General features: G+C 45.7%; 1 protein-coding gene across 2 annotated transcripts; it reads right to left on the reverse strand.

The window, feature by feature from the left end:
• Positions 1 to 444: 444 nt before the first annotated feature.
• On the reverse strand, positions 445 to 27,456 carry EMP1 (epithelial membrane protein 1). Of its 2 annotated transcripts, none has more exons than XM_018080249.2 (6): positions 27,416 to 27,456; positions 13,998 to 14,180; positions 2,797 to 2,914; positions 1,959 to 2,061; positions 1,711 to 1,851; positions 445 to 1,077 (listed from the first exon to the last, which is right to left on the reverse strand). In XM_018080249.2, the coding sequence occupies exons 3-6, from the start codon at positions 2,872 to 2,874 to the stop codon at positions 914 to 916; spliced, it is 486 nt and encodes a 161-aa protein (XP_017935738.1). In that variant the 5' UTR covers positions 2,875 to 2,914; positions 13,998 to 14,180; positions 27,416 to 27,456; the 3' UTR covers positions 445 to 913. The 2 variants fall into 2 exon arrangements, with proteins under 2 accessions (XP_017935738.1, XP_008929745.1); XM_008931497.2 differs by lacking the exon at positions 27,416 to 27,456 and adding an exon at positions 26,994 to 27,041.

Genomic DNA, 27,456 nt, shown 5'->3' on the forward strand with positions numbered 1-27,456 from the left:
GCTTCTCAATTAATACCATGTACCAGGTGATGATGTGGGAAAAAACCCTGTCTATAGATGAGAACTTGTCTCAGTAAAGATCTGTGATATTGCAGTCTGTTACCATGTTCTGGAGTTGAACAGAAGATTATTTTCGTGTAGACACACACCCAGACGATTCCCTCCCTGCATGTGCACCACTGATCAACTGCATCATCTGTAGTTAGAAACCCGTATCTTCACCCGCACACTTTCTGTCTCTCTCTCTCTCTCTCCATCATCAATGCTGTATATTTGCCATTCCTGGGAATCATGGGAATGTCAAATAGAAAACAGAACAGCAAAAAAGTCTGCTGCCTTATTTTTGTAGATATTTTAATACAAAATTTATCTGATTTCTTCTGGTTGCTTCTAATTTAATGTCTTTAGCATTCACCTATGCGCACATATATATATATATATATATATATATATATAAAAATGTAACAAAAGGCCCATTCCATTTGTTTCAATGGACAAATAAAGGGGTCATAATCCTCACTGCCCAACCCATAAGGCAAACTCAAAGGTAAGTGAGAAGGGCTCTAAGAAGAGAAAAAGATGTAGCCTTTGTTTTTGTGGTGCCCTTCAATCATCACTGCTGAGCTTGAAGCTTTGTGAAGGTATGACATGACTTAGCAGAAAAGCAGAAGAGCTGTCTGGGTCACTTGCAGATTTCTAGCCCCAGAAGTGCAAGATCAGTAGGAGCTGGTTTTCTCCCTCTCTTTGGTGAAGGAGTTTCTCAGGATTCTAGCTTAATGTTAGTGATTTTTCTGTGGTGGTGGCAGTGTTGATGATGGTGGCTGTTTCTGTCTATTGGCCCAACAGTTCTCTCAGCAGAGTAATTCTTCCCCATTCCCAGTAGCAATCCCTCTCCCCTAGACCCCCATCAGCCTTATTTTTTCCTAAGAACAAGGTAGAGGATGCCGATGATGAAACTGAAGCAAAAGCAGATCCAGGCCAATATGAAGCAGTAGCCATGGTGAGGATTTGTGACGTACTGTGTCTTGCCTGTGAACCGAGCTGTGTAAATGGAGACTGCAATCAGAATGCACATCCCTGTGGGAAGGAAGAAGGAAAGAAGAGTTGGAAAACGCACTGAAATCAGCATTGCTGCAAGACTTCTGAAGTACTGTTGTCCCCTGAGATTGTAATGCATGTCTTGTGCCGTATGAGAGAGGAGCTGCTGCCCATTAGGCTTATTTTTGGAGGATTTCTTTTGCAGATGTGATGACATAAGACACTTGGGGCTTGTTTAGTGGGTGCCATGAGGAATAAACCTTTGTTAGGAGGAAATCAGTAATAAGATCTGACGACAGTTTGGTGGTAGTGTTGAATCCCATGAGCAGTAGCTGTCTAACTGTTTATTCCCCTGCCCCCTCAAAACACTTGAATCCTTTTTGTTGTCTTTCAAAGGTATTTTGCAAAACCCACTGGAATTTCCTAATGAAAATCTTGAAACATTTTCATTATATACAGCAAAAAAACACAAAAAAACCCCACAAAACCCGACCCAACACTTTCCAATTTCTCAGTGCTTTGTTTTGTAACAAAATCGGGCCACTGGAAACATTTAGCTGGCTTACAATGTCCCCTGAAGACCATGTGTGGCAAACACGTGTGGTTACTTGTGTTCGCAGAGGCAACAAGATGCACATGGGGCCATTGCAAGGTGTGCATGTGCATACTTACAGCAAACCAGCATGACGGCTCCAGTCATGTAGAAACGTTTGCCTTTTTCCAGAGTGAACAGCTGGATAACGAACAGGATGAGCGCCACGACGGAGAAAATGATCGAGAGGATCATAAAGGCTTGCACAACTTTGAGGGAAGCTGTCAAAACACAGGGAATAGATTGGAGAAGGTCAGGACTCAGTCTTGGTGTTGTGCACCAAGGTCCTGCAATTCACCACCCTGATGGAAATGCAGATGTAACTTACTCTCATCACCGCTCTTAACTGAAAGCTGATTGCAGGTCTTATTGCACAGCAACCAGAGTCCTGTTGAGACTGTTCCAAAGCTGGAGGAACTCACCATCCAAACCTGAAATAGGATAGAACACTTGCATCAAGGGGGAGGAAGGCTTTCCTGCTCTTCTGCCAGACTAAACCATAAAGTGAGCATGAGTAGCCAAAGTGCCTGAAAATGTCAGCATGTATCGATTGCGATGAGCAACCAGACTGGTGATAGACGGTGCTGGCTTCCAGAGCCAGGAGGTGTTTGGTCCAGGCAAAACACCAGGAGGGAACGGTGGGCTAAGCGAGCTGCCCAGGTGGGTGCGAGGGGACCCTGAAGTCCTCTCCGATGGCAGGTGGGGGCATGGGGGACCCCGGCAGTGCCTCCCCCTCCTCCTGCTGCCAGGGGTCCCCCTCGGCCTGGATTTCCCCAGCAGCCAGGTGGTCCTGGCCCGGCTGCCCCCCTTGGCTTGGGATGCACCCCACTGGACAACAGCCTGGTCACCAGCTGGGGGGATCAACAACGCATCAGAGCTGTCATCTGCTGATCTCCCCAGCTCTGACTTGCATTCTCTGTGGTGAAGGGTGTTGAGGTGCTGCTGGTTCTGGGATTTGGAGAGATCACAGACAGAGGCTGCATCCTGTACCACCCTGTCTGCCTTCCTGCTCTCTGAGCGCACCCATCACTGTTTCATCTCTCCTCGTGACTGTGAGCAGATGTTCATCACCCACATACCTGAGGACCCACCCTCCAGTCCACCTGCCAGCCATATCAAGGGCTGGCTGCTGCTGCAGAAGATCTCACCCAGGGCAGTCTACTTACATTGGCAATGGTGGAGACAAAGAGCATGATGACAGTGGCAATGTGAACCACAAAGATACCAGCCAGTAGCACCAACATCTTGAGTCCCTTCTAGGTGGTGTCACTGATACAGAGAGATCTGGAGAACAAGAACAGAGGGAGGAGGTGAAGGGAAGGACTGAGTCGAAGAATAGCATTTATTTACATGCAAAAACCATGTTGATCTTAAATCCTTTCTGGAAAGATGGAAGCACAAAAAAACCCATCACTAAAACCTTTGTCAAAATCTGCTCAAGAGGTTAAATAGAGCCTGGAGGCTAAGGAATTGGTTTGGGAGGAGGTGTAGAACAGGGGTAGATAGCTTGGGGGCATTTTAAAAATAGCATGATTATATATACAGGTATATTGATGTTGTTAACGTAAAGTAAAAAATGCCATACTCCAGGCCTACACTCTAGGAGGAGGAGTTTTTGCCCATGCCATTCACAGAGGTCAGGAAGGCTTTTTCTCTTCCTGTTCCCCTCTGGTGTCACAGCCTCTTCCAGATGGTCTGGGACAAGGACAGGTGGCATGGAGTGGAGGACTGTGTGTTCCTGGTTGCATTGGGTGTTGAGCAGTGGTGGAGAGTAAACTGGGGGGCAGCCCCTACTCCATTGTGTGAAGAGGAGAGGAAGCAGAAGAGAAATGCCACTGAAGTTTTCTGGAGCTGAGGAAGATGCTTAGGTTTGCAATGAAAACTGCCTGTTTCCCTTTTAAAACTTGAGGCATGCAGATCACTTTATTACTGCAATAAGATTCTCTTGTAATGCAAATTCCTCTTTGGTTTGTTTTGGTTATTTTTTGCCTCTGTACCCTGCAAGCTTTTATTTTTTGTAACATTTCCTGTCATTGATGAACACGTGATTAGAAAGAGAGGGGAATGTGCTTTAGAAAGCTTGCATGACACTGTTTGCCAAGGCTGCTGACTTCTCACCTGAAAAAGCAAAATACAAGGAACAAATCTAAGCCATGAGAATGAGTGCAGACAATTCACACAAAGCAAGTGAGTATATTTCAGGCAGAAGAACTTACTGGGTCCACTCTGTGGCCAGTAAACTTCCTAGAAAGTTTCACAGGGCTGTGTTGCTATTTCCTTTGGTAGTGCTGGTACTGAAAAGCAATATCAAGCATTATTGTGATTAATGTTAACTGGCAAGTTATTTTGGTCCAGGTGACTCAGGCAAGGTTTGATGCTGTCACCATTTGTGCAGGGTGTGGCAACATTGTCGTGTAACAACACAATTGTACTTTATGATGTCTTTCACACAAACTGTGACAAAAAACTTCGTAAAATCCCATTCATGTGTCTTTTTTTACTTGATGACTCCACCTTCTCCACTCCTGTCTTTCCTTTCAGTGTGACCATGAGTGGAAGTGTATTCCTGTAAAGTGCTGCAGCTATTCCTTGCACTGCTTTGGATACAGTTTCCCAAACCACAGTACGTAGGCAGGCTTCTCCATCAATGGCACTTCAACCAGTTCAGCATTAGCTGATGACCACGAGGAATTCCTTGAGTTCAAGATCTCAAGGAACCAGCTCTGGTAGGTCATTCCTCCCACCCAAACAAGGTCAGTCCTTAGTAAAACACATTAGGTTTATTTACTGGTCCTATCTCCTTGGCAAAACTTGTCTTCTGTGAGGTTTCCTTCACCTGGGAGAACTCTCTGGAGCTGTTTAGTCCTGGCTTGCTGAACATGGACCAGGCTTGCTTGTCTGCTTTGGGGTGTCCTAGCAAACTTCATGCTCTAAAGTTTGATTTGCCTGGATGGCCTGGTCACTGTCACTCTCTTGTGACAGTACCTCCCTTAGTGATGATCTTGGAGAAAGCGCAGCCTTCTTAGGAGCTCCTCTCTGACTGTAGTGACAGTCATTTATGAGTTCAGCACTGTTAAAATTCAGGTTCTCAATACTATATGCAAGCTACCACATGAACATCCCTGACCTAAGAGTTAAACCCCTTCTTTCCATTTGACTGCAAAAGGAACGAGGGTTTCAAAATGCTGGATGGCAACTGGTACAGATACCACCACTGTACCTTTAACTAAGAAACTATTGGTGTTGCCATGACTAAGTGACATATCTGCAGCAGACTTGAGTCAAATCTTCCTGTCCTTTTGACTACTTCTTATTCATTTTTGATTACCTCGGTTCTCACACAAGCTGTCACAACTGCTCTTTCCACCACAGGGTATTGGTATGCATTCACCAAACTGGCAAATTTACCTGCTCTGAAATTTGCCTTTACTTAACAGTAGCTAAACTTTTCTTCTTTCTTAGATGGATTTTTGCTACAGCCTTCTTAAAAACTCATTCAGCAGGGGTTTTTTCCTGATTATTTTTTAGGATCTTCAAACAAAGCTCTCTACTTGAAAGATTAAAAACCTACTTACATGACACCCTAAAGGACTAGAACAGTCTTTTTAAATCCATTTTTTGTTTGCATTCAAAAATGAAAAGGAGAGATAAATGTTACTTTACAAAGTAAAAAAAAAAAAAAAAAACAAAAAAACCCACGCCCAAGACTTTGACCAATACTCTATGAAAAAAATGAAATCCTTTATTCCCTTTGCGTTTTCTGCCTGTTCTAGCACTGCAGGAGAGCACTGTTAGTTCAGGTGCTTTCAGTGCACCTATTTCCTGAGAACGTCAGCACCTCTCCCTGAATACACACGCTATCAAATGCAAACTCCCCCAAGGGATATGTGCTCACAGCTTAGTTTTGATTCTTTGTGAGTTAAAGCACAAGCCTCCCTCTCTATTCATTTGCTTTGCCCTTTCTTCATCTCTCTCTGCCTGCTAAATAAAACACAAGAGAACAATCCCAAAGGAGCTGGGGGTGAACAAATGGCAGTGAAATAGAGTCATCTCTGTCTCTGATGCTATGGCGTGGACTTTTCCTCCCATTAGACAGAGAAGCTGGCAGAGCATCAGGGACTGACAGGAATACGGTTTCCATTTGTTAAGTGTGAGACATCTCTCTCCGCTACAGGGTGGGGTCACATTGCTGGAGCAATAGGACAAAATTGCATGCAAATGCCTTTTCTTCCATTCCCCTACCTAAACTGCAGCTGCATTTGGAGTTCCTCAGGCTCTTCTTGGGCTATGAGTCAGTTTTAGCCTTCCTAGAGCTGCCAGTTTTTCCACTGACTCACCCCAAAGCTCTCAAAACCCACAATTATTTAACCCTACAAGGTTAAGTGCTCAGGACACTGTCAGTTTTAGGACTGCTTCTCAAGAACCAGTCAAGCAAACAGTTTGTGAGTCCTCCTCATGCATCTTCCAGAAGAGAGACACCAACTAAGCCAATAAAAAAAGGGGTGAGACATAACAGGTAGGAGGTAGGACAGGCTGGTGGGGAAGAAGGTGTGAAGGTCATATACCTGATGAACAGCCTGCATGAGTCAAGAGAAGACCTTGCACTGATGACAGCGGGCTGAGTTTCCTTTTCATTGGATGACGGATGAAGAGAAATAACAAGCCACACCAACAGTAGCCACGAATAATAATCACCCTAGCAGCCTTCAGTACAAAAATGCCTACAGATAAGCATGACAGACTCTTAGCTGTGTAGACTATTTCTCTGACCATGCAGGAGTACACATACCAGGGAACAACACACAGCTCTGGTGCCCCCTAATTCAAGTTCAAGCAGGTCGGCACTATCAACTAAAAATTAAGACAAAGTCTCCTCATGCAGGCAAATTGGTGCCACCCATATCGCCCCTCTGTCTACTTAAGTGCTTTGGACCCTTCTATTTGGAGGGCAATACAGAGAAGAGAGTCCTTGCCCTTGGTTTGCTGCTTCACAAAGCATCAGGATGGAATGAGAAGTGCCACTTGGAGATATGATAAAGGCCAACGATATAGTTTCTCAAATATAGGGAGTGGGCTACTCAAGAGTGTAGGCCAGATTAGGTAGAAGTCCTTTGCTTCTACAGAAAGGGCACTGCAGTGAAGGGAGTAGAGGGGGAGTGTACACGATATTTCTGCAGGAATGATGGGGTTGTTCGGGGTGAAGAATCAGGGCACTCTCAAGTAAATCTGAAATATTTCACACCTGAAGTGTTCCTGAGGGATGTAGCTCATCTGACCTTCCATTCACATTCTCCTCTCTGAACTGAGGTCCCTGCTTGGGACTGCCACTCCCAGGGTGATTTGGTGAGGTGTGCTGTGAGAGATGCTGGCTGGGGTGAGAACGCAGCCAACAGCCTAGAGCAACCTATAGTGTCCAGGGAGCAGAGGACATCTAAATTGCACTGCCTGTGCACACTGTGGTGACCTCTGACTCCTCTAAAACTGAGTTTTTCAGCTAAAGTCCCTTTAGTTTTATATGTTAGATTTCTCAAAAAGGGAAAGATGGCATTTTGGGGAAAAAGCAAATGCTTTTGGCCAGAACATCAACAAAAATCTCCATAGATTGAAAGCAACTAACATAAAAGAAATTCTGCCTTTCTTATCTGCCACTACAGAATATGAGGAATGCAGTAGTAAGTCAGACCAATGGTCTGTCTAACCAAGTACGCTGTCTCTGATGGTGACAGTAGGAGGTCCAATATTTAGAGAAAGTATGTGAACCTGACCACTGTCTGAGGGGGCACAGAGTCACACCAGGAATACTGGTGGTTCAAATCAGGATCAAGGCCACTTGGAAAGAAAGGAGAAAACTGGAGAGTAACAGACAGAAAGTAAAAACTGTTTGATACTGTTTGAGACAGCCACAAACTGCCACCTCTGTTACCAGTACATTTCTCAGTGCAAAGCCAACCCACAAAGAGCAATGCTGCCATGTTGCTACCAGTAAGGGAAACCTCAGCATGGGATAAAACCTTCTGCAGAATTCTGCCTTTTGACTGACCTGAGGCCATCACTGCATCTTAGCCCTGCTACAACTCCACACCTTGTCATTGTGTGCAATATGAGCACCAATCCTCCTTGTGCCCAGGGTTATTTGGCAGGATGCAAAGATGTGAAGACGTCTGTGATATTCCAGTAGCATGACAACATCACATTGTTACTAGAAAGCTCATGACAACTTTAAACAACAACACAGAAAGATCTTTTTGCTTTCCCCTTTGTTCTGTTTCTTGCTTCAGATCCAGACGAACCTGGAGTCCGTGCTGACTCCAGACTTCTACAAACCACTGTGTGTCAGCACTGCTGTTGACAACCTGGTTTTGACAGAGCAGCCTGACTCAATTTACAAGTCATATGCTTTTTATAGACATGTGGATGAGTAGGCTGGTGCCTCTGGAAAGAGATTTCACGTGTGGGGAAAGGGTTGGGCAGGAGGTGTGTGTGGGCACACGGAGACCTTTGGAATCTCTGGTTTATGGCAGTGAGATTTCATGTATGTACGGGTGGTGGCTGTGATGACCACTTGGGGTACAGCAAGGCTGTAAAAGTAGTAGATGAATGTCAGCCAAAAGGAAAGTACAGACCAGCCTAAGGGGCTACAACTGAAAATAAGCTTAAGTAAGTGGGAGATTTTGTCTGGTTCTTACAAAGTGTTTCCTGGTGGTATGGTCTCCAAGAGATCAGAGGAGTTGCCCTCTCAAGCAAGTGGTGAAGCCCCAGCATGTGAAAAATTTCTTGTGGGATCTGACAAATTCCTCAAGGATCCACCCTTGGTAATGAACATCCACTCGCTGAGAGATGCAGAGGGGAGTCACAAAAGATGACACACAAGGGTTTTCCAGCTCTCATGCTCATGATTCATATGAGAGTGGGGAAATATCAGAGTTCCTAGGGCAGACAGTGAGAAATTGGCATTTTCTCCAGAAGAAACCACCCTCGAGCACTCAGCCATGTGACAACATCAACTGAAACTCCAATGCTCGCTTGGTAGTAGGAAGGGGAATAGACAGCTGCCTGGGGCCTGGCAGGCAGCCAGCAGCTGCTGCTGGAGGAAAACACTGTCACTCCTCACACTAGGAATGCCAAGGAAGGGCTGGGACTGATGGGCATCGAGTAAGAGGGAGGGGTGGGAAAGGGGAGTCCAGTGCTAACAGAAGCACAGAAGTGTTCCGCTGCACCTCCAGAGGGGCAATGGGGAGTACCCTCACCCCTTAGTGCACTGGATTGTCCCTGGGTGGGCTAATTAGACACAGGAGTTGCTGGCACATGCAGGGTTCTGACAAGATGTCGAGATACACAAGAAACATTTCTCAGAGGACTGACTGGGCGTTGATGTGTTGTGTGTGTAGGGGAGTGCATCTGCAGCTCTGCGTGGCTCTCTCTATGAATGGGAGTGTGCATCCGTGGGCTCCCTGTGAACTCTGTGTGTGTGTGCCTATGTGTGTGGTTGTGAATGGCTTCTTTAGGGGTGCACCTGTCTATCTGTGCGACTTTGACGCTGACAGAGCCCACATGGGAGAAACCAACTGACAGGTTTGAAAGAAAAGTTCAAGTGACAGCGTGGTGTGAGCAAAAGTACACAGATCATTTCTGGTGGGACTTCCTCCTTGCAACAGCCCTTACATAGAGGTGGAAGGTCCGTGAAGCCCACATTAGCTGTGTTTTGGCTGCAGTTTTGGATTAAAACTGCAATCCTGTGATTTACATATACAGTTTTGTCTAGATCTTCCCTTTTCTTTCCAAGAGAGGGTTAACTCTGAAAAAGAAGCCATTCCTTACCAGATAGAGTCTCTCCTCCAGATAGAGTCTCTCTCTCAAAGCTGCAAAACCTCTGAACATGCCGGTACAGCCTATGAGACACTGAGATCAATGTAACTCAGGCATCTAAAGAGTCTGAGCTTTTGGGTCAGTCTGCTTCCAGGATGCCTTTATTCCTGCAAGCCAGCTTGGAAAAGACTGTGCAGGATTAAAATGCAAAATTGTGTGGTAGTTCCCTCTTTCAACCACAGTGCACAAACAATGGATGGGGGAAGCATGTGTATAAAGCAGACATAAGAGGATGCTGTGCAGTTTGGAGCTGGTCAGTGCTCTGTGCAGGGTGGGATGAAGGTGGTTGCTATGGCTGTGATGTAAAATACCTCATCTGGCTCTCAGAAGGCTCCTTACACCTGCAATCAGTATGGGTTGGGAGAATGGTATAAGCTTGTTCATGTTATATGTGGAAATGGCTTTCCACAAGACATCAAGAACTCCCCTATTTAGGGTACACCACGCTGGCCAGGTTACAGCCATTGGAGGCTGGCTAGTAGGCAGGTTGGCCCAGCTGCCCAAGCTTTCCTTCAGCAGTGGTCCGTGTTCTTGGAGTTGGTCTTCAGCAATCCTTTGACTAAGCCTGCTCCAAGCTCTGAGCATTTTATAGCTCTCCCCTCTTGCTCCCATGGCTCTCACTATCCTTCCCAGAGCCCTTCTGGGGCCAAAAAAGGGGAGATGTCTTTTTGAAATGAGAAAAATGTGGACATTGGACCCAGTCATGGCATCTGCTTTCACAATTCCCCTCCTTGAGCAGACTCTGCCCTGTGAGGGCAAAAGGACAGCAAAGGCCCTCACCCTGGATTTCCTCTAACACAAACATATTGCCAGGTGGCCTGACATCGCAAGAGCTAAGCCTTCCGCATGAGTCACTGTTCACCTGTTGTCAGCCACTCCATAGTTCAGTGCACTTCTCTGCATGATTGGGGATGACCTAGCCCAGGATCTGTCCCTGGGCTCTTGTCATGGGGGTCTCCCCATGCCTGTGTTAGAGACTGGTTTGCAGGGTAAAGGGGATAGATCTTAATTATGAGCCTGGCAAAATGGTCACCCTCTTGGGCAATGTGGGTTCTGGAGCTCAGTTGTCCTAAGCTGTGCCTCCCTACCATGACAAGGCATGGGCTATATTTGGTCTTACTAAAAGAGCAGTCCCCATATACTCTCTGCCCTGTTGAAAATAGTTCAGGAGAAGGACGGTGCAAATTTGGCTACAGTTTCCTTTGCTCATTGACCAGCTATGCTAAATAAGGAGGTAATTCCCAAAACTCTCCCAGCAGAGTTTGAAGAAATCATACTCCAGATGGCAGCCCCGAGATGTGCTGTTTTGCTGCTCTCCCCACAGTGTAATGGCAGAAAGCAGTTTAAGAGGCACTCTAGATTTCCCTCTGAGCAGTTTATATGGGAGAATTGCTGCTAGACCCACTGTCATGCTGTGGGATGACTGGGTGTGGACCGGCCTTGACAGAGGATCAATACAGGCACATTTGAGATGGTGCTTCAAAATATTTGTTCAGGGCCACTGTTACAGCACTTGTGGCTATGATTTAGTTATCACTCCTGGCAGGGCCATGGAGAAGAGCCTCCTTTTCTGTGAACATGGTATTGCCTCAGCAGAAAAGACCCGTGAACTATTAAGCATCCATCTTCAGACGGGAAGATGAAAAATCTCCTTCTTTGCCCTCCTTTTCAGGGGAGTAAAATATTAACTCCAGGCCTATTACTTTTCCCTGCCTTGAAGGAAGGGTAAAGGAATCTCGTCTTTTAGTTATTTCTCATTATGTTTTTTTGTAGGTTTTCCTACAAAAGGGTGGAGTGCCATGCTCTGCAACCTACCTTATGTTGCGTTGGGTGGCAGTGCTATCATTTCCTTACTGAAGGGTACAGGCACAGAAGCCTCTTGAGATCAAAGGGGTCTCATAGTGCTAGTTTTTGTCTTATGGGGCACTTGAGCATCTGAGGGTGAATCCTAGCCCAGTATCAGGTGCCTCCCCCTTTGCCATCTGTGTAGCACGTAGTGAAGGGAGCACCTATCCAGCAGCCACAGTGAACTGGGTGGGGGTAAGCAAGTGGAAACGTGCCATGGAAGGGGCGTCACGGCTGCCGCCTGGGGTTGATGGAGCCTGTGAAGCCCCAGGGGAGTGGGCAGGGCTATGGAAGCAGGCTGTAACCCACCACCCTCCTGCTGTTGCTTGCTTTGAGGAAACTCAAGCAGGCACAGGCTGAGTGCAATGTGTGAGCCTTGTGGCTGGGAGGGTGATGAATATAGAGAAGGATTAGTGTTTGCAGCAAATCTCCCTTGTTTCATTATAAGCAAGGCCCCGAGGTGGGTATTTTACCAAAACCACACTGGCTATTACCAGCATATCTCCCAGAACTGTTTCAAAATACAATTTGTGCTCCACCCCAGACCACCAAACAGTAATTCCTGCATGCTCCCACACTACAGAATTGAAAGACCACCAGCTAGACCAGAAGGGCTGGTTTTCCAAGCCCAGGGATCTCTGTCCTCAGCAGGGTAGCACCAGGGAAGCACTAACAACCCTGCAGCTGAGGCACGCACTCCAAAACTTGGTGCTTCTCCACAAGATCCCAAGTCGCTCCTCCATTATTGTATCCTTGGGTGTGGCTCTGCTCTGTAGCTCTCAGATGTCTGTCTCGGAATGGCATGTGGCCAGTGGAGATGCCCTGTTCACAAGGGTAGCTGGGATGAATGGCTCAGACTTTGTGTCATGTGTTTGGATGGTTAGTCATAGCTGGGGGGAACTTCCACAGAAGCCTACTGAGAGGAATTCCTTAGGTGGGTGTGCAGGGCTTCACATGAAGGAGCTACATTTCAGTGTGTCCTTCCAGGCACTGCAGTGTTAGTAAGATACCTCAGTTTTGATCCTTTTCCTATGCTAATCCCCAAGGGAGCAAATAGAAATAAACTACCTTTAAGGCCTCACTATCTCAGGTGGACTGGGTGGAGGCATTAAACCCCTGTTATCACAGGAACAATAGCTAAGGGCTCCAAGTTTTCACACTTTTCATGTCCAGCTCCCTTTTGTGTGTTTGCTCAGAAAAGAATCCCACTCTATACAGAAATGTCAAGTGGGCAGTTCCTGGGCAACTCTGCTCTCAGAGGTGACTTGAGGAATTCAAAGCTTCTGACTGAAAGTTGTTCTATGACCACAGCATTTTTATTTTTTTTTTCCAAAAATGATTTAATTGTCAATTGTATTAACTGACAACTTCTGAAAATTCTCTCCATTCTGGTTGCAGACTGCCCTGGAAACACTGCTTCAGTCAGCTTTCCCACCATTCAAACAGATCTATTTCTCAGTCAGGAGGCACTGCTGCATGACTGAGCCACATGCAATAGGGCCAGAGGGGACTTCGAAATTCACAAAATCCATCCCTCTGCCACAAAGTTAGGTCAACTCATCTTCTTGGTCATTGATGTAGTAACTGTGCACAGCTCCAGCCTGAGCCCCACCCATTCCTGGCCCTATTGGGCTAAATACTGTTTCAGTTTCTTTCAAACTGTGCAGGAGTGGGCTGGGTTCCTGCAACAGGAACCGAAGTGTGGTGCCAACAAACTGGCTCCGCTGCACTCTCTTTCTCAGACCTCAAAAATAGTTCAGATTTGACCGCAGGATGCAAACCATAGCAGATACATGAAATGAGAGAACTGGTGAAGGAGTGGAGGGAAAAAGGAGGGGGTGGTTGTGTGGAAAAAGGCAGGTGAAGAGGCAAAATTGCCAGTCTCTGCAATCTTACACTTCCCATCAGTGCCTCTACCCCCTCGACACACCACCCTACCATGCAGCCCATGGTGCTCTTAGCAATTCCACCCGCTCCCTCACTTCGCCTCGCAGTGCTCCCCACTCCAGGGTCTGTGCTGCCAAGGAAGGCGCAGCATATATTTCTACCCATCACGTGGCTTTTCATAAGAACTGGGGCTTGGCTTCAGCCTCAGGAGTCGGGACTCCCACAGAAAAAGAGACTGTCTCCACTGTACCCCAAAGTCTGCACCTTTGGGGCCTCTCAGTCTTCACTTGGAATGATCGCTATTGTTTTTAATTAGAGCTTGGCAAACTAATGATAGAGGAGAGAGAGACAAGCAGAAACATGTGAAAGCCAGAAAAACTGAGCCAGCAGCCCTAATTCCAAGCAGGCATTTTCCCACATTTGTAAACAACGCTACTCCAAAAGCACACAGCAGCACCTGAGCCGGGGCTGGCCCAGGTTGGGCCCCCTGTGTCTGCACCCTGGCTGCATGTGCCTGGGAGGTGAAAATAACACTGCTGCTGCCAGTGCCCTGGGGTTGCAACCAGAGAGCCCTGCAGTGTCCCTTTGCCCCGTAACGCAGCTGGATTTCAAAGGAAAATATGAAAATTAAGGTGTGTCCCATAGCCGGCTCGAGTGCCAAGGTGAAGAGAAGTGAAGGAGCAGAAGAGAAAAGCAGACTGGTGCTGCTGGGAATGGGGAACAGCCAGTGAGAGAGGAAAGTTGGTGAGGATTTTTGAGCAGCTCTTACCGTGTGGGCTGGGGCTGGTGCTGGCACCTGTGGAAGAAGGAGAGTGCTGGGTTGCACTGCCGATGTCCTGGAGTGCGGAGCTGGAGTGAAGGGGAGTGACCTGGTGGTGGTTTAAGTTTCCTCTGGTGGTGTGGGAGGGTGGTGTCTTTTCTGTTTTAAAGGAGTTACTATGAATCAGTGTGCCTTTAAAGAGAAGGAAAAAAAATAAAATTAATGAGCTACGCCCTGCTTTGTTGGCAGGGAGTCAAGAGTCTCTGGGAGGAAACCAGCGATTCAAAGAAATCTGTACAGGGCTGCGTCTGACTCAGTGTGCAGTACAGAGACCGCAGCCTGGAAAAACTACTGACGCTGATCCAGCTGAGTAAGAGAGGCCCACAACAACATCTGTTTATAAAACCGAACTTCTGGTTGTCATAAAAAAAAAAATGTATAGTTACAAATGTGGCAACAGGACCTCAACAATACAATCACTCAAACAAACAGTGGGTTGGCAGGGGGGATCATGAGGCTGGATGAGTCACTGCATCCCCTCCCTGTGCTCTATGGAGAGAAGTCACTGAGGTTGGCAGCATGGGGGGTTTCAAATCAGATCTGTGGGGTTGGCATGGACGAGACTTTCAGGAATATATCAAGGAGCAGAGATGCTCAAAATGCAGCTCTGGCCTTGTGGTGATTCTGGAATAAGTTGGCCAGATGCTGGTAGTTTGCTTCCACAGAGAGAGAGCAGACAAGGAAGGAGAAATAAAGAGCTTGTTATTCACAGTTTTCTGAGGTCAGCATTTCTTGTCATCTTCAAGACTTCTAAAAATAGATCCTTTACGTTTGCAGAGAATTGGCTGGTGGAGTTGTCTTGTAGATGCTACAGGCAAGATTCAGTGGGGAAATGCTTGAGATATGGATGAAAGGGGAAGAAGTTTGTCAGAAAGCATCCGTGTTAAAATGTGATCCATACTGTGATAGAGTTGGTGGTTTGCTACAGCAATGAATCAACCGTGTCTTTGCAGAGGCCCAGCAAGAGATAAGCAGATACAAAAAAAATACCTGGCAAAGGCCTTTCCCACTTTAATGAAGATGACATTGGATTGCCTTTTTTTGAAAGACAAAGCTGGTGCTCTTTGAAATCTACACAGATTAAAAAAGATCTTGCTGTTTTTCAGATTATTCCTTATGTCTGGTGTTATTGATATGTGTCCGGTCTAATTTTAGACTATAGCAACCTGCTTATAAACAGAGCTACGGATAAAACAGCAGCAAAGATGACACATATGGTGGACAAAGACAATCCCGTGGGAAGTTTTCCAGTAATGGAAAATAAACATAGGGTCTTTTTTCCTCAAGGATAGAATAAGCCTAACCGGGTTTAATACCTATGGATTAGAATGTGCTTCTTGGTGATATACATGAATACAATAACCAGGGAAAGGAAAGTTTATATGCTTACCCTGCAAAAGGAGCTGGCATTCCCATTGAGCTGCACCATCCATTTGCCCTCCTCTGTTCCCCCAGCACAGTTATTTGGAGCCCTACACAAAATGCTAGATTACAGCATCTCAAAGCAAACTCTGTGGACCAGAGTTCAGCTGTGTCTCTGCCGCAGACCTCTTCACAAGTGACTGCCCACCTGCCAGAGAGCAACTGCCTGCACAATCACAGAATTGCTATTTGAGACCCAGCAGCCAAGACACCTACATCAAAAAGACACTCACATGGGGAGTGGAGCCCTCGTAGAGGGGGTAGAGCCCCCTAAGAGGCTGGGTATGAAGTGAGCCGTAACTGGCAGCACGTTATTTTTTTGTCCAGAGAGAGCAAACTAGTTTTGTACAAACTGCTCTCTAGCCTGGGAGGTTGTGACAGGCAATTGCCAATATCAGAGGCTTTGCAGGAAGGCAGCGGTGTTCTGCAGCGTCAGCTTGCCCACAGGAGCACTGCTTCCCAGCTCTCCATCTGGAAGTGCTGGTGCCCAGCCAGGAGAGTAAAGAAAAGTAACCAGACAGGTCACATAGGCTGTGGCCATGGCCCTGGAAAAGCACTGGTACCCTGCCAACAATTGGTTTCATCCCTGTTGTTAGACCTGTCAAGCCAGGTATGACAGGAGGTAACAGCATGTGTCCAGTGAATAAAGGTGTGGATAGATGCTCCCGTTTGGGAGCAATGCTACATGTCAACAAGATGATGATTTAAGCAAGAGATGGTACCCCCCTAATGTCAAGGAACAATGAGGTCAGGGGAGAGCTCAGCTTCCACTGAGCAGATTGGTAGGTCTTTGGGATATTTTCACCTTGCATCTGGATACAGAGAAAGAGTAGAAGGGAGTGAACTTCCTACCAATAGGTAAAGGTAGGAGAAAGTGTCAAGTTGATAAGATTTGTCAGGTTTTCTGTAGCTGTTTGTCTGTGTATGGAGGGTTAGCCCAATAAGTCTTTATGTGTGTGTGGCTGAGAACCAGCTCTATTTACTCATCTAGAGAAGAGGCTGCTCTTTCTGTGTGTCTGCAGCAACTTCTCCCTTTAGGGTGTGTGGTTTCCACAAGGCAGGTTGCAATAGAAAACCTATGACATGAAAAGTCTCATCATGAAATCGAAAGTCTAAAGCATGCTGCAGGTTTGACATACTAAGGTTGAAGTGCCTCAAATCCCCAAATCATAATCCATGGTGTCCCTTGACCTAAGCACCACTCATTTCACAGGTTTTTCTGAATGCCTGCAGTCTGCTAATAGGAGATGGTCAGGTCAAAGCCATGAGAATTTAAGCTGTGAGAATCTGGGTTAGCATTTTCACAGTCAATGAGAGGGTGAAGCTTTCCCACGCGTGCCATGCCTTTGCTAAAGTTCCTCCCAAATAAGCAGCTTGCAGCTACCGTAAGTCTGCTTGTTTTACCATGCTCCACACATTTGCAGACATTACTACTGTCTGTGAACAGTAGCCCTTGGCTAACAAGATGAGTATCCACAGTGACATTAGATAAGACAAACATTAAGCATTCGCAAGACCAGAGCAAACCCAGATCAAAGGAGGAATGGACAATAATAAATGGGACATGGAGTGTGGAGTTAAAAGTGGGGGAGGCATGGTCAGGCTTGGCTGGAAGCGTCTAGAACAGATTGTTTCTGGAGAGTGGAGGTGCCAGAAGAAATAGGCCATGGCCTCTCTGCACTTTCTGCAGATGCGAGAATCTGTGCTTAGGAAAGATCTGTAGCTGACTTCTCATGCTCTCTGGAATGCTTTCAACAGGAATTTAGCTACATGCTATTTGGATATGCTTTTCTGGCTAATTATCTGCAAATACACATTGCATGGTAAGCACCTCTCAGCCTAAATAGCATGTCTTTCTACCTAAAGATACTTCCTCTCTCTAATGCCTGCTATTTATTCTGTGCATTATCTTGCTGGCTGGTTGCAGGACAAATGGAAGTGATGTGGTCCATGATGTTAACTACTTCTATGCCTGTCATGCAATGGAGAAGGTGCAGTTGAGCCTGAGCTAATGTGTGGGTTTAAAGAAATAGAAACCAGCAAGTTTCATACTGCTTTGTAGTGGTGTAACTGATGTGTTTGTGTGTGTATTGTGGGGCTATCCACAGGATACAATAATTTGCAGAGACATGGGTTACATCTCAGAGCCATATGATAAACTGCATTTGTCACACCTGACCAGGCAGGGTTTCAAATGTGAGCATTCATCCACTGGAGAGGAAAGGGTGGTAGTTCCCTTATTTATAGCTTCACTCAGTTTTGAGGAAACAGATATAGGAAGTCCCACCTTTATGGATTTGATCATTTCTCTAATGTGTCTTGTCATGTTCCTGTCCCTCCAAGGACTGCTAGATGTCCAGTACTTGGGGCAGCTGACTGTACAAACTCAGTGGTACAAGAAAAGTGTGGATTACAGTCAACACTGAAGAGATATAACTCTTCCTGTGCAGAGTTTAGTTTTTGACTTGTGTTGTTGTTTTCTCTCTGGGTTTTTTTTTGATGTCAGGGATGATCTCTGTCCTAAGTACTTTGGTAAACTGTATGAGAAAAAAAAAACCTACTGAAACATCTACATCTGATTTTTCCAAAATCTCTCAGGATTGCCAGACTGACTGATCTTTTGAAAGTGCATGATAGGTATTGAATTGAAAATGCTCTGGATTTATAGTATTTTTGCAGGAATTGTTTGTCACAAAGCTTTAACGGGCAAGAACTGCAGTAGTTCCTTCCAGGACTTTAGCATTATGAGTGAGATCTGTGTCAGAATGCATTCCCCACATCCCACTTATCACAGCTGGGAAGACCCAAAAGTTCCCTTGTTCCTTAACAGGAATAAAAAAATTAATATGGGCATGAGACAAGGAGACCATTTCTATCATAATTTCGTAGTGATTGGAATTTACTTTTGTCCTCCCATGTGGAAAGGACCATACATTTTGTTTTTATCTTAGGAAGGGAGATAAGATTCTCCTGTGTAGTGAGTGGACTGGCATCTCACTCTGACAATCACGTTATGGTCTCTGCAGAAGATTCTCCCAGACTTGTTCAATGGCAATTGATGTGTAAGCGGTGAAGGGGTTTGAATTAGCTCTTAGTGGGTCAGGAAGCCCAGAGGTGCCTTGCCTTCCCAGGTGGTGTTGAATGGGATGAATGCGATCCTTAGGCTGAGGTTCTGAGCACATAGAGGAGGGAGCATGAGCTGGCTGGTACTCCAGAGACCTGAACCTGGGAAAATTTAACTTTTTTCTGAGCTCTAGTGTAAAAGAAGGTGTGGTGAGATGAGAGCCACCTGAGATTAAGTGGTCTTCCCCTGGTTTTATAAAAGCAGGGGAACTGCAGTCCCTATCTCATTTTCTCTTTAGGCTCTATCTCAATCTCTTCCTTTTTTCCATTGGAAACAGCCCAGCTGAAGGCATTTGCTTCTAATGTGCAAATGGTACCTCTGCCCTGGCAGACCCATCTGAGCTGTCACTTTCCACAAGAACCTCTCCCATTCCACATCAAAGGAGTAGTGGTTGTTGGTATTCTCCACCTGCGCATGAACATCTCTCTCTTCCATTCTGGCAACCAAAGAGGTTTTCTTTATTGCTTTCTCCTGCTCCTGCTTCTCTACCTTCTGTGACTGTTGTACCATGCAGTACACAGTCCCAATTGCTTCACCAACAGGTTTTACCATGTTAGTGGAGCAGCAACTATCCTAAAAGCACCAAGAACTGGCATAGGCTGACAGCGTCTTACTGTTCTCCTTTCATTCGGTGCTGACAAAGCGAATTAGCTGCTTGACCATCCTGCATCCTGGACTGCAATTTTGTTATTGGCTGTAGAAACCAACCTTGGTGAAGAGGCCAAGGCAAGGGTGGGGCCCTTTGCGCTGTGGTTGAGGCTTGACAATGGGACTTATTTCTATTTATCTGCTGCTCCTTGAGCTATTTGCATGTTGGTGTCCTGAGAAAGTTGTAGGATCTCCTTCTCCAGCCAGAGGTAAGGCTTGGAAGGGGCATGAAGACTTCATACTTGCTTCTCACTCTTTGCAATATCTTGCATTTTTTGAATTTCAGGATGCATTTACTTAAGTAATGTAGTGTCACAAGCTCTACAGATATGCAGGGAGAGTGCTAGCCTAGGAAGGTAGATGGCAGAGACTGCAAGGGACTTGCCATATTAACAAACCAAACAGGCAGATCTCTTTTGCAACTTAATGGAAAGAAAAGCCCAGGGAAGGCTTGCTAGTGATGTAGGGAAGGGTTAGTGGGAGCAGGAAAAGCACCAAGCTCAGTGCATAGTGAGGAGGTAGGAGGAATGAAAAAGGGAAATGTAGCTGAGATGGAAAGATGGGCTGGACATTGACAAGGTCAGGGCAGGACAGAAAGGGCTGAACGTCATGGGTGATGCAGCCAGTAAGGATAACAACTTCAAGCTCCAGGTTCCTGAGCCAAGTGCTGGCAGGAGGCTGGGAAGTCCTCTCCTTCCTGTTGCTGTTGCATGGCAGAGGGAGGGGACAATCTCTAGGTTTGCTTTTCCATTCCCTGATGGAGGGGGAAATGACTCCTGTGACTGCAGAGCACTGGTTCCCTTCTAAAAGAGGAAACATCCACTTGTGTCACACTATGGGCCAGCTTCTGAGTTTATTTGCAGCAGGACAGAACTGGAACGACTTGCATCGACTTCATAGCAGTCTTTCTGATTTTGAATCAGGGATTGAAGCAGTGACATCATGTTGAGAAGCTGGTGGTAAAGAGAGGATTTGTGGGGGGGAAGACCTCTTACTTCAGCACAAAGACTGAACATTTAACTAAGCTATCTCTCTCCTTCCTTGCTCCCTGCTTCTTACCAGCTCTCCACTGGACTTTTGAGAAGGAACATAAGTTATACTTTGCTTCCCCTTGTACACACCCACTCCCTGTCTGTACCTTATGCATTCATAAGCACAAAAATTTTCTTGACTCCATTCCTTCTCCTTTTGTAATGTACAGTCACCCCTTGCATGGCTCCCTCATGCTTGAGGCAGGATATGGGCAGGAAATAATAGCATGAGATTCAAACTGGAAAAATGCAAGCCTATTATCTGGGGGAAAATAAACTCAAAGTTAGCTATTCAGAGAATGTGAGCCTTTGGAACTTGCAAGAGAAATAAAGCTGGAAGGAACTTAACAGAGACAGCAGACGGAGAGCTGGAGAAGAGCTTGCACCGTGGTACAGCACCTAGCAGACCATGTCATTTAGAGGTCTTCAGATGCTGATGTCCCTCTCACATCTACAAATCTCAGAGCCATGTTTCACCCTCAGAGATGCCATATCAGAGGTAATGACAGTGAAAACTAAAGCTTTTCATTGCTGAGAGGATTTCCCTTAAATGCTATGGCAAGGGATCACTCTAGTGTAGTCACAACAGTGTTGTGGGACTGAGGAATTGCCTGGATGGTCTGTGATACCTTCATACCAGTTAAAGTCAGAGGCATCATGCCACTGTGCAGCTCCATGCTGGGAATATGCGGGAAGACATGAGCTAGCAAGAGAGGGGATAAAGGGAGCACTCACCACATTGCCAGGCTCTGAGGATGATTAGATAGGGTGATTACATAGATGGGCTTTTTGATTTCAAGTGTACCTATAAAGGATGATGCTTTGTGAGTGTGAACAAAACGTCAGCAGAACGTCTCAATATCACAAAATGATTGCTTGAATTTGATAGGTATGTCTGAGCACTTCCATCCCTCTAAGATATATGACAAAAAGTGAGAATTAACGAATTGAAGCAAGGACCATGACAGATTGGTAAAGAGAGCTTACAAGTGAAGAATAAGGACTCTTGGAGGTGAATTGAAGAAATGTGGATTTGGAACCTTGGACTGAAGCTTAAGAGTTGCCCCAAAACTGTAGGTACTGCCTTGCTGAGAACAAATGCTGCATCTCTTGTGATATGCAAGAGAATGAGTCTACTTTAAAATAATTGCCCAAATTGGACTAGAGGATGAAAGTGAGCAAAATGAGGCAGAGGTTGAATAACCTGCAACAATAGCTTTGTAGTGGCCAGGTTCAGTACGAATGATGAGTTTACTGGGTCAAGTGAAACACAGAGGAGCAAGGGGCACCATCATCTTCATCATCCTGAGATTAGCTCAGTTGGTTATATGCACCACCAGGGCCACGGGGTTGATCCCTGTACAGGCCATTTACTTAAGAGTTGGACTCAGTGATCCTTGTGGGCCCCTTCCAACTCAGAATATTCTGTGATTCTATGACTTCCAGAAGAACAGGGCAAAAGCCTTCTAAGTGCAGGGTCTGATCCTCTTCACAGTGCTGCTCAGTGTGTGTGTTGGGGTGAGCAATGTGCAGGCAGGTGTTTGGCCCACTCCAATGTCCTATTTCTATTATTGTAGCTAAAGAGGCAGTGAATCACATGTTAGGAAATCCTATGTGGTACTTGAGTTACATCTCTTACAGATGGTTATGCTCCTTAAACTGGTGATGTTTTCTACAGATGATGGCGAAAGAGGCCCTTCTGACTTGTGAACCACATGCAGAACAGCTATTCCCACCAGATCACCACAGCTCCAGCTGGCTGGCCATGGAGTCCTTTTCTCTATAAGAAAAGTGGTCAGGGCAGAGGGAAGGAAGATAGTGTCTTTTAAACTCTCCAAATGTCACAGCAAGGATGGGCTTACTGTGAGTCAGAAGTAGTAGTGTGTCAGGGCAAACCAGCTTTGATCAGTAAATGAATGCTTATGAGCTGCACTGCTGCTTGTGGAGATTCCTTGTGCTGCCTCCTATCCACTTGTTTCAATCCAGGGCTGTTACCTTCATGACTTAATGCAGAGGTGATATGCATGCCATGGGGCAGGGAGTGGGCATGGTGGAGCTCTGAAAGTTAGCAGAGATCTCTGCATGTCACAGCCACCAAAACAAGTGATTGCAGAGTGAAAGCAGGATGGAAACAGCAATGACAAATGGAAGCTGCAAAGTCTTTGGTAGCTGATGTGCATCTTCATCTCTCACAGGGGTTTTACTGTTGTCTCTGCTGTCCCTTTTTGGGGAGCAAGATATGTGGCTGCATGGGAGACATGAATTCCCAGCCTTTCTCTTTGCTGGAAACTGATCCCGCCCAATACTCATACAAGTGGCAACTAACTGTTCTCCATCCCACTTTGTCCCAGCAGCAGCTGATGCTGCTCACCAACATGGGGCACTGGGTATGCACTGTCCCTCCCAAAACGCCTGGACAGAGTTGCCAAACTGAGAGGCTCTGAGTCACTGGAGATTTGTGGGGGGTTCTCCTCTCAGGAGAGCAATCTCTGAAGGCAGGCTGTTGCTGCATACCATGAGCTACTTGTAGAGCTGAGTTCTTAATACAAGAAAGGCCAGCTTGTCACTGTAATTTAAAAATCCTTTTGCCATCTAGGGAAATGTCAGCAGGCAGAAACAAGCAATGGGAGGGCTTGACCCAAACACAAAGAAGCTGCTGTTTTCTGCCTGTCCTCGCTGTCAGCAGTGTTAGGTTGCTCAGTGCTACTCGAGAAAGCAGCTCTGGAAATTCTCTTCCTTCCATGAAAGCTGAAGACATGTGAAGTGAAATGCCTCTGCCTGAATAAACACCTGCCAGACTGTCATGGGAAGAGCTGCAATGTTGAAGTACAGCAGGGTGAGGACTGGCATAAGGCCCAAAACTGGGAGTCAAGGAGAATCCTCTGGCAAAGCTGACACCTTGTTTTTGATGGCTTGTTTTCCACCTGCAGGTGTAATCGATACTCAGGTGCTGGAGTGACTAAACTTGCCCGCTGTTGCTGCTGCCATTGCAGCTGCACCAAGCAGTGTGGCGGAATAGAGGGAGGGGATGGGTGTGAAACAAATTCCTGTCTCGAGAACCACAGAGGCATTTTCATGCCTGGGATACTTTCCTATTTGTTTTCCCCCAAGGTGGCCCCTCTCGCCTTGGAGACAGTGTGGCACCTGAAACCATGGGGCACATGACCATGCAGTTATTGACAGCTCCAGTTCAGGAGCAGAAGGCCTATTTTGCAGTTCATAATCTAGGCTGGGGTATTCTGAGGGGCAGAATATGGAGGAGCTGGGGTGAATCCAAATAGGATAGCAGGGTGACATCCTCGTTCAGAGAGGCTGTGGTTTGGCAGAGGAGAGTGGAGGGTGTGCTGTGCCCACACGTGTCCCACTGGTGTGTTTCTGATCCATCCTACTCTTTGTAGATGGCTCAAGGAGGATCCTTCTGTGTACAGACTTGTTCACAGCTGATGGAAACTTGCCCAAGGCATCCTGGCTTGCCATCACTGGCCCCATAGATGAAGAGAAGGGACACATCAGGAATGTTTCAACTCAGTGGAGGTGAGGAGTTGCAGTGGGATGGTGCAGATCTGCACCCTATCCTCCACTGCTGTGGATACCCCAATCTTTCCTGTGCAGTAACTCTGTTTTCCCTATGCAGCCTTCAAATCCCCTGGAACTCGAAACCATAGAAACCAGCAAGCATCTGTGTTCAGTTTCTTGCATTCCTGTATTCACCGTATTTAAGGTCCAGGTCATTAAAGCAACTAAGTCTAGTTATCACAAAGACTGTCCTCACATACCTGTTGTCTGAGCACACTGCTTCTATAAGGGCTGGTGCCAGGCAGTCCTTTGCACTGGACCAGTCTCAAAGGCGAGCTCTGGCTGTGGAGAGCTCTGTAAATGGGATCATAAGTAAGAAAACAAGCGTCAACCTGAGCACTTCAAATGGTCAGTCTCGACAAAGAGCTCATCAGAAGGACCTCACAAGGCTCTGTGCTAGCACTAGTGCTGTTCAACACACTTGTTACAGTCTGGAGAGGAACACTAACAGCAAGTTAACAGTTTACTTGTGTCCCATAATTATTCCAGAGAGGCAGTATAAGGCTGACTGCAAAGGGTTGCAGAAAATCTCCTGACTCTGAGTGGCTGGACACTCCCTGGCAGATGAAATTCAGTGGCGGCAAATGCAAGGCAATTCCACTAGGAAGAAAACAGTCTAGCTGTACAGATATACTGAATGGCTCTAAGTCAACTGCTGCTAGCAGAGAAAGAGATTCTTGATACATTGAGGATAGGCTGCTGAAAACACTCTCTCAAGGCTCTGTTGAGGTCAAAAAGCCAAAGAGAAATGTTAGGAATGAGTACAGAAGAAACAAAGAACATGATTATGCTTCTGTGTACTTCATGGTCTGCTGAAAGTTTGAAAGTTGTGAGTGCTTCTGGTTACTACTTTGAAGAGCATAAAGACACATTAGTAAGAGAAGAAAGGACATCAGCAATGATCAGAAGTAGGAGATAGTTTCTGGGGAAACATAGATTGCTAATCTTGAAGAAGAGATTCCTGAAAGGGAATCACAAATGGTATGGAGAATGTCAACAGAGAAATAACATTCATGCAGTTCCATATCACAAAAACTAATGGCACCTGATAAACTGGTTAGGCAACAGGTTTAAAATAAACAAGCTTTTCCACGTAGGCATCTAGGAATAATGGAACTCTGCCACAGAGTGTTGGTGGAAAACAATCCATGAAGGGTTTGGGCACATCTCTACAGCATATTTCCTTTGGAGACTGTTGGATGCAGCAGCATAGATGTTACCTCTGCATCAGAAGTGTCCTAAACAGCAGGCTGATTGGAGGTGAGCAGGAGAACTGGGATATAGCTTGTTTCCTCTGTTTCTTATACTTCTTTACTAAATACCTAGTGACTGCTAGAGAAGACACACTGCTTATTTAATCTGGGCTACCACAGGTTGGCTTACATTTTTAGTTTGTTTTTTTTCCTACACTATTTTCCTAAATTGTCATCTGACCACTGATGATATATCACAGGAGAAGTGGAAAGTGAACCAGTGAGCTGGAGAAGAGCACAAACTTCCAGATGGAGAGCCAACATGTCTTATAGAAATTCTTAATGTTTTTTGCACTGGTGTGCTCGGACATACCATAAACCAGAAATAGGGACTTTTGAGTGAAAGTAAGCAAAGATTGTGGTAATTTTCTTAAAATGAAGAAAACATTGTTTTTCCTGTTAGGTTGGCCAGGGCAGTGGATGTCATTAGACATTTAGGAGATAGAAGAGATGTAATCTTCCCTTGCTGAATGAGCAGTAAATATGCCCTAGCTGTCTGATTCAAACAGTTACACCTGTCCAAGCAGGAAATGCCAAGCTTTGTATCAGTAATGAAATTTGGATTCTGTGTATTTGCAGCCATGAGTAGAATATTTGCAGAAATAACTGAGAGTAAAATTTCTCCCCAGGGGTGTTGGTCTTTCCAGCTTGCACAGATTCACTTCTTGGGGACAAATTTCAATAGAGGAGAATAATTTTGCATAAATAAGCTGAAAGAAGATATCAGCTGTCCACAGACAATCTTTGTGGAGGAAAAGATAACTAGCTACAAGTCCAGGACTCTGGGGTGCTGGTAAGAGAAACATGTTGGTTATGGCTTAGCACAGTTTCAACCAGCAAGCTGTCCTAGCCTCAGCCTCTCTGGAGGTGTTTCACAATGTAAGATCCTGAGCTCTGGGAGTGGGAGAATATTCTCTCTGCAAACAAAGCTATGGTTTGGTTTATTTGGCCTTTTCCATTTCAAATGCCTTGATTGTTGGTGCCTGTCAAGTCATCTGATGGCCAATCTCTTCTCAGAGACTACAACTTTTAAGATGATACGTGTCCTGAACCATTCAGCTATGGTCCTGCTTTTTTCCCCCTGTTCTGTTCTGCCCAGTTTCTGACTCCACCTTCTCTGCCTGCCTGCCCATTTTTCCATTTCATTATATCCCCTCCCCCAGGACTGGAGAAGAAAAGCCCACATCTGGAGGCCATTCACAGCTGGAAGATTTCTGCTGGCATTCCTTACTTTGAAATCCAATCCTTCTGTCTAACCTTCTGTCTAATCTTCTGTGTAACCTTCTGTCTAAATACATGGCAGAAAGAGGCTTTGTGAGGGGAGCCTGTGAACAAATCTGTGATTCTACATCCTTTTTCAAGTGCGAGACTTCTAGATTTGGGTTTAGGGCTTCCTAATTTTGAGGTGTCCAAATGTGCACACTGAAAGCAATTCAGAAAGGGGTGTTTATTCTTCTACACACTATCCTCTGCTGGTGTGAATAGCCTCAACCTTTCCCGTGCAGTAACTCTGTTTTTCCTATGCAGCCCTCAAATCCCCTGAAACAGAACAACGCACAAACCAGCAAGTATCTGTGTTCAGTTTCTTTCATGCCTGGATTTGCTAGATTTAAGGTCCAGGTCATATACCCAGCAACAGTTAAATGAAGTTGCTGAAGCATTACATAGGTTCCAACATCCACAACTGATTTTGTCCAAACAGTTCAGTCAGTGGCCTTTGGGCTGCATTTTGTCTGTAGAGCAGTTCACCCAGGCTCCTGGTAACTTTTCCACCACTGAAGAATAAAACTTTATGTTTCTTGCATCCTCCTTGCCAAGTTAGAGTAAATTGCTTTAATGTGACCCCCTGCTTGCCAGGAAGGTGAATAATTTCTAATTCCATTTTAAATACCTTGGAACAGAGCTTTAGTTGTTATCACTGGGTTTGTTTAGCCTGTATAGCGTTTCTTCTATGACAGCATTATGGAGTGCTTTACAATGCTTACAACCACACTCATCGTTGTCATAAATGCCCCTGTCATGACTAATAGGACAAAGTTCATTGAGCTGGTGGTCTGGAATTTAAGGCTTGGCACAGAGGAAACAGGTGTGTCTTTTTCTTAAAATAATAAAAATAAAAATAAAATTAAAAAAAAAAAAAAGTGAGGGGGACGTCATGTTTGTTTCCCAATGGGATTCTGTCTACTTTTATGTTCTGATAAGGGCCAGCAGCTTCCTGTGCCTTTTCTGTGGGAATCCACTGGTTTGGCTGCGCAATAGCCTCAGGTTTTTCACCCTGTATTGGATCTCTGGGACCTGAATGGGTCCAAATACCTTATCTTCTGGCATCACACTAAGGTACTGTTGCACTCATA

The sequence above is a fragment of the Manacus vitellinus genome, unplaced genomic scaffold, assembly GCF_001715985.3.
Source record: "Manacus vitellinus isolate BGI_N305 unplaced genomic scaffold, ASM171598v3 scaffold_5_pilon, whole genome shotgun sequence".
NCBI lineage: Eukaryota > Metazoa > Chordata > Aves > Passeriformes > Pipridae > Manacus > Manacus vitellinus.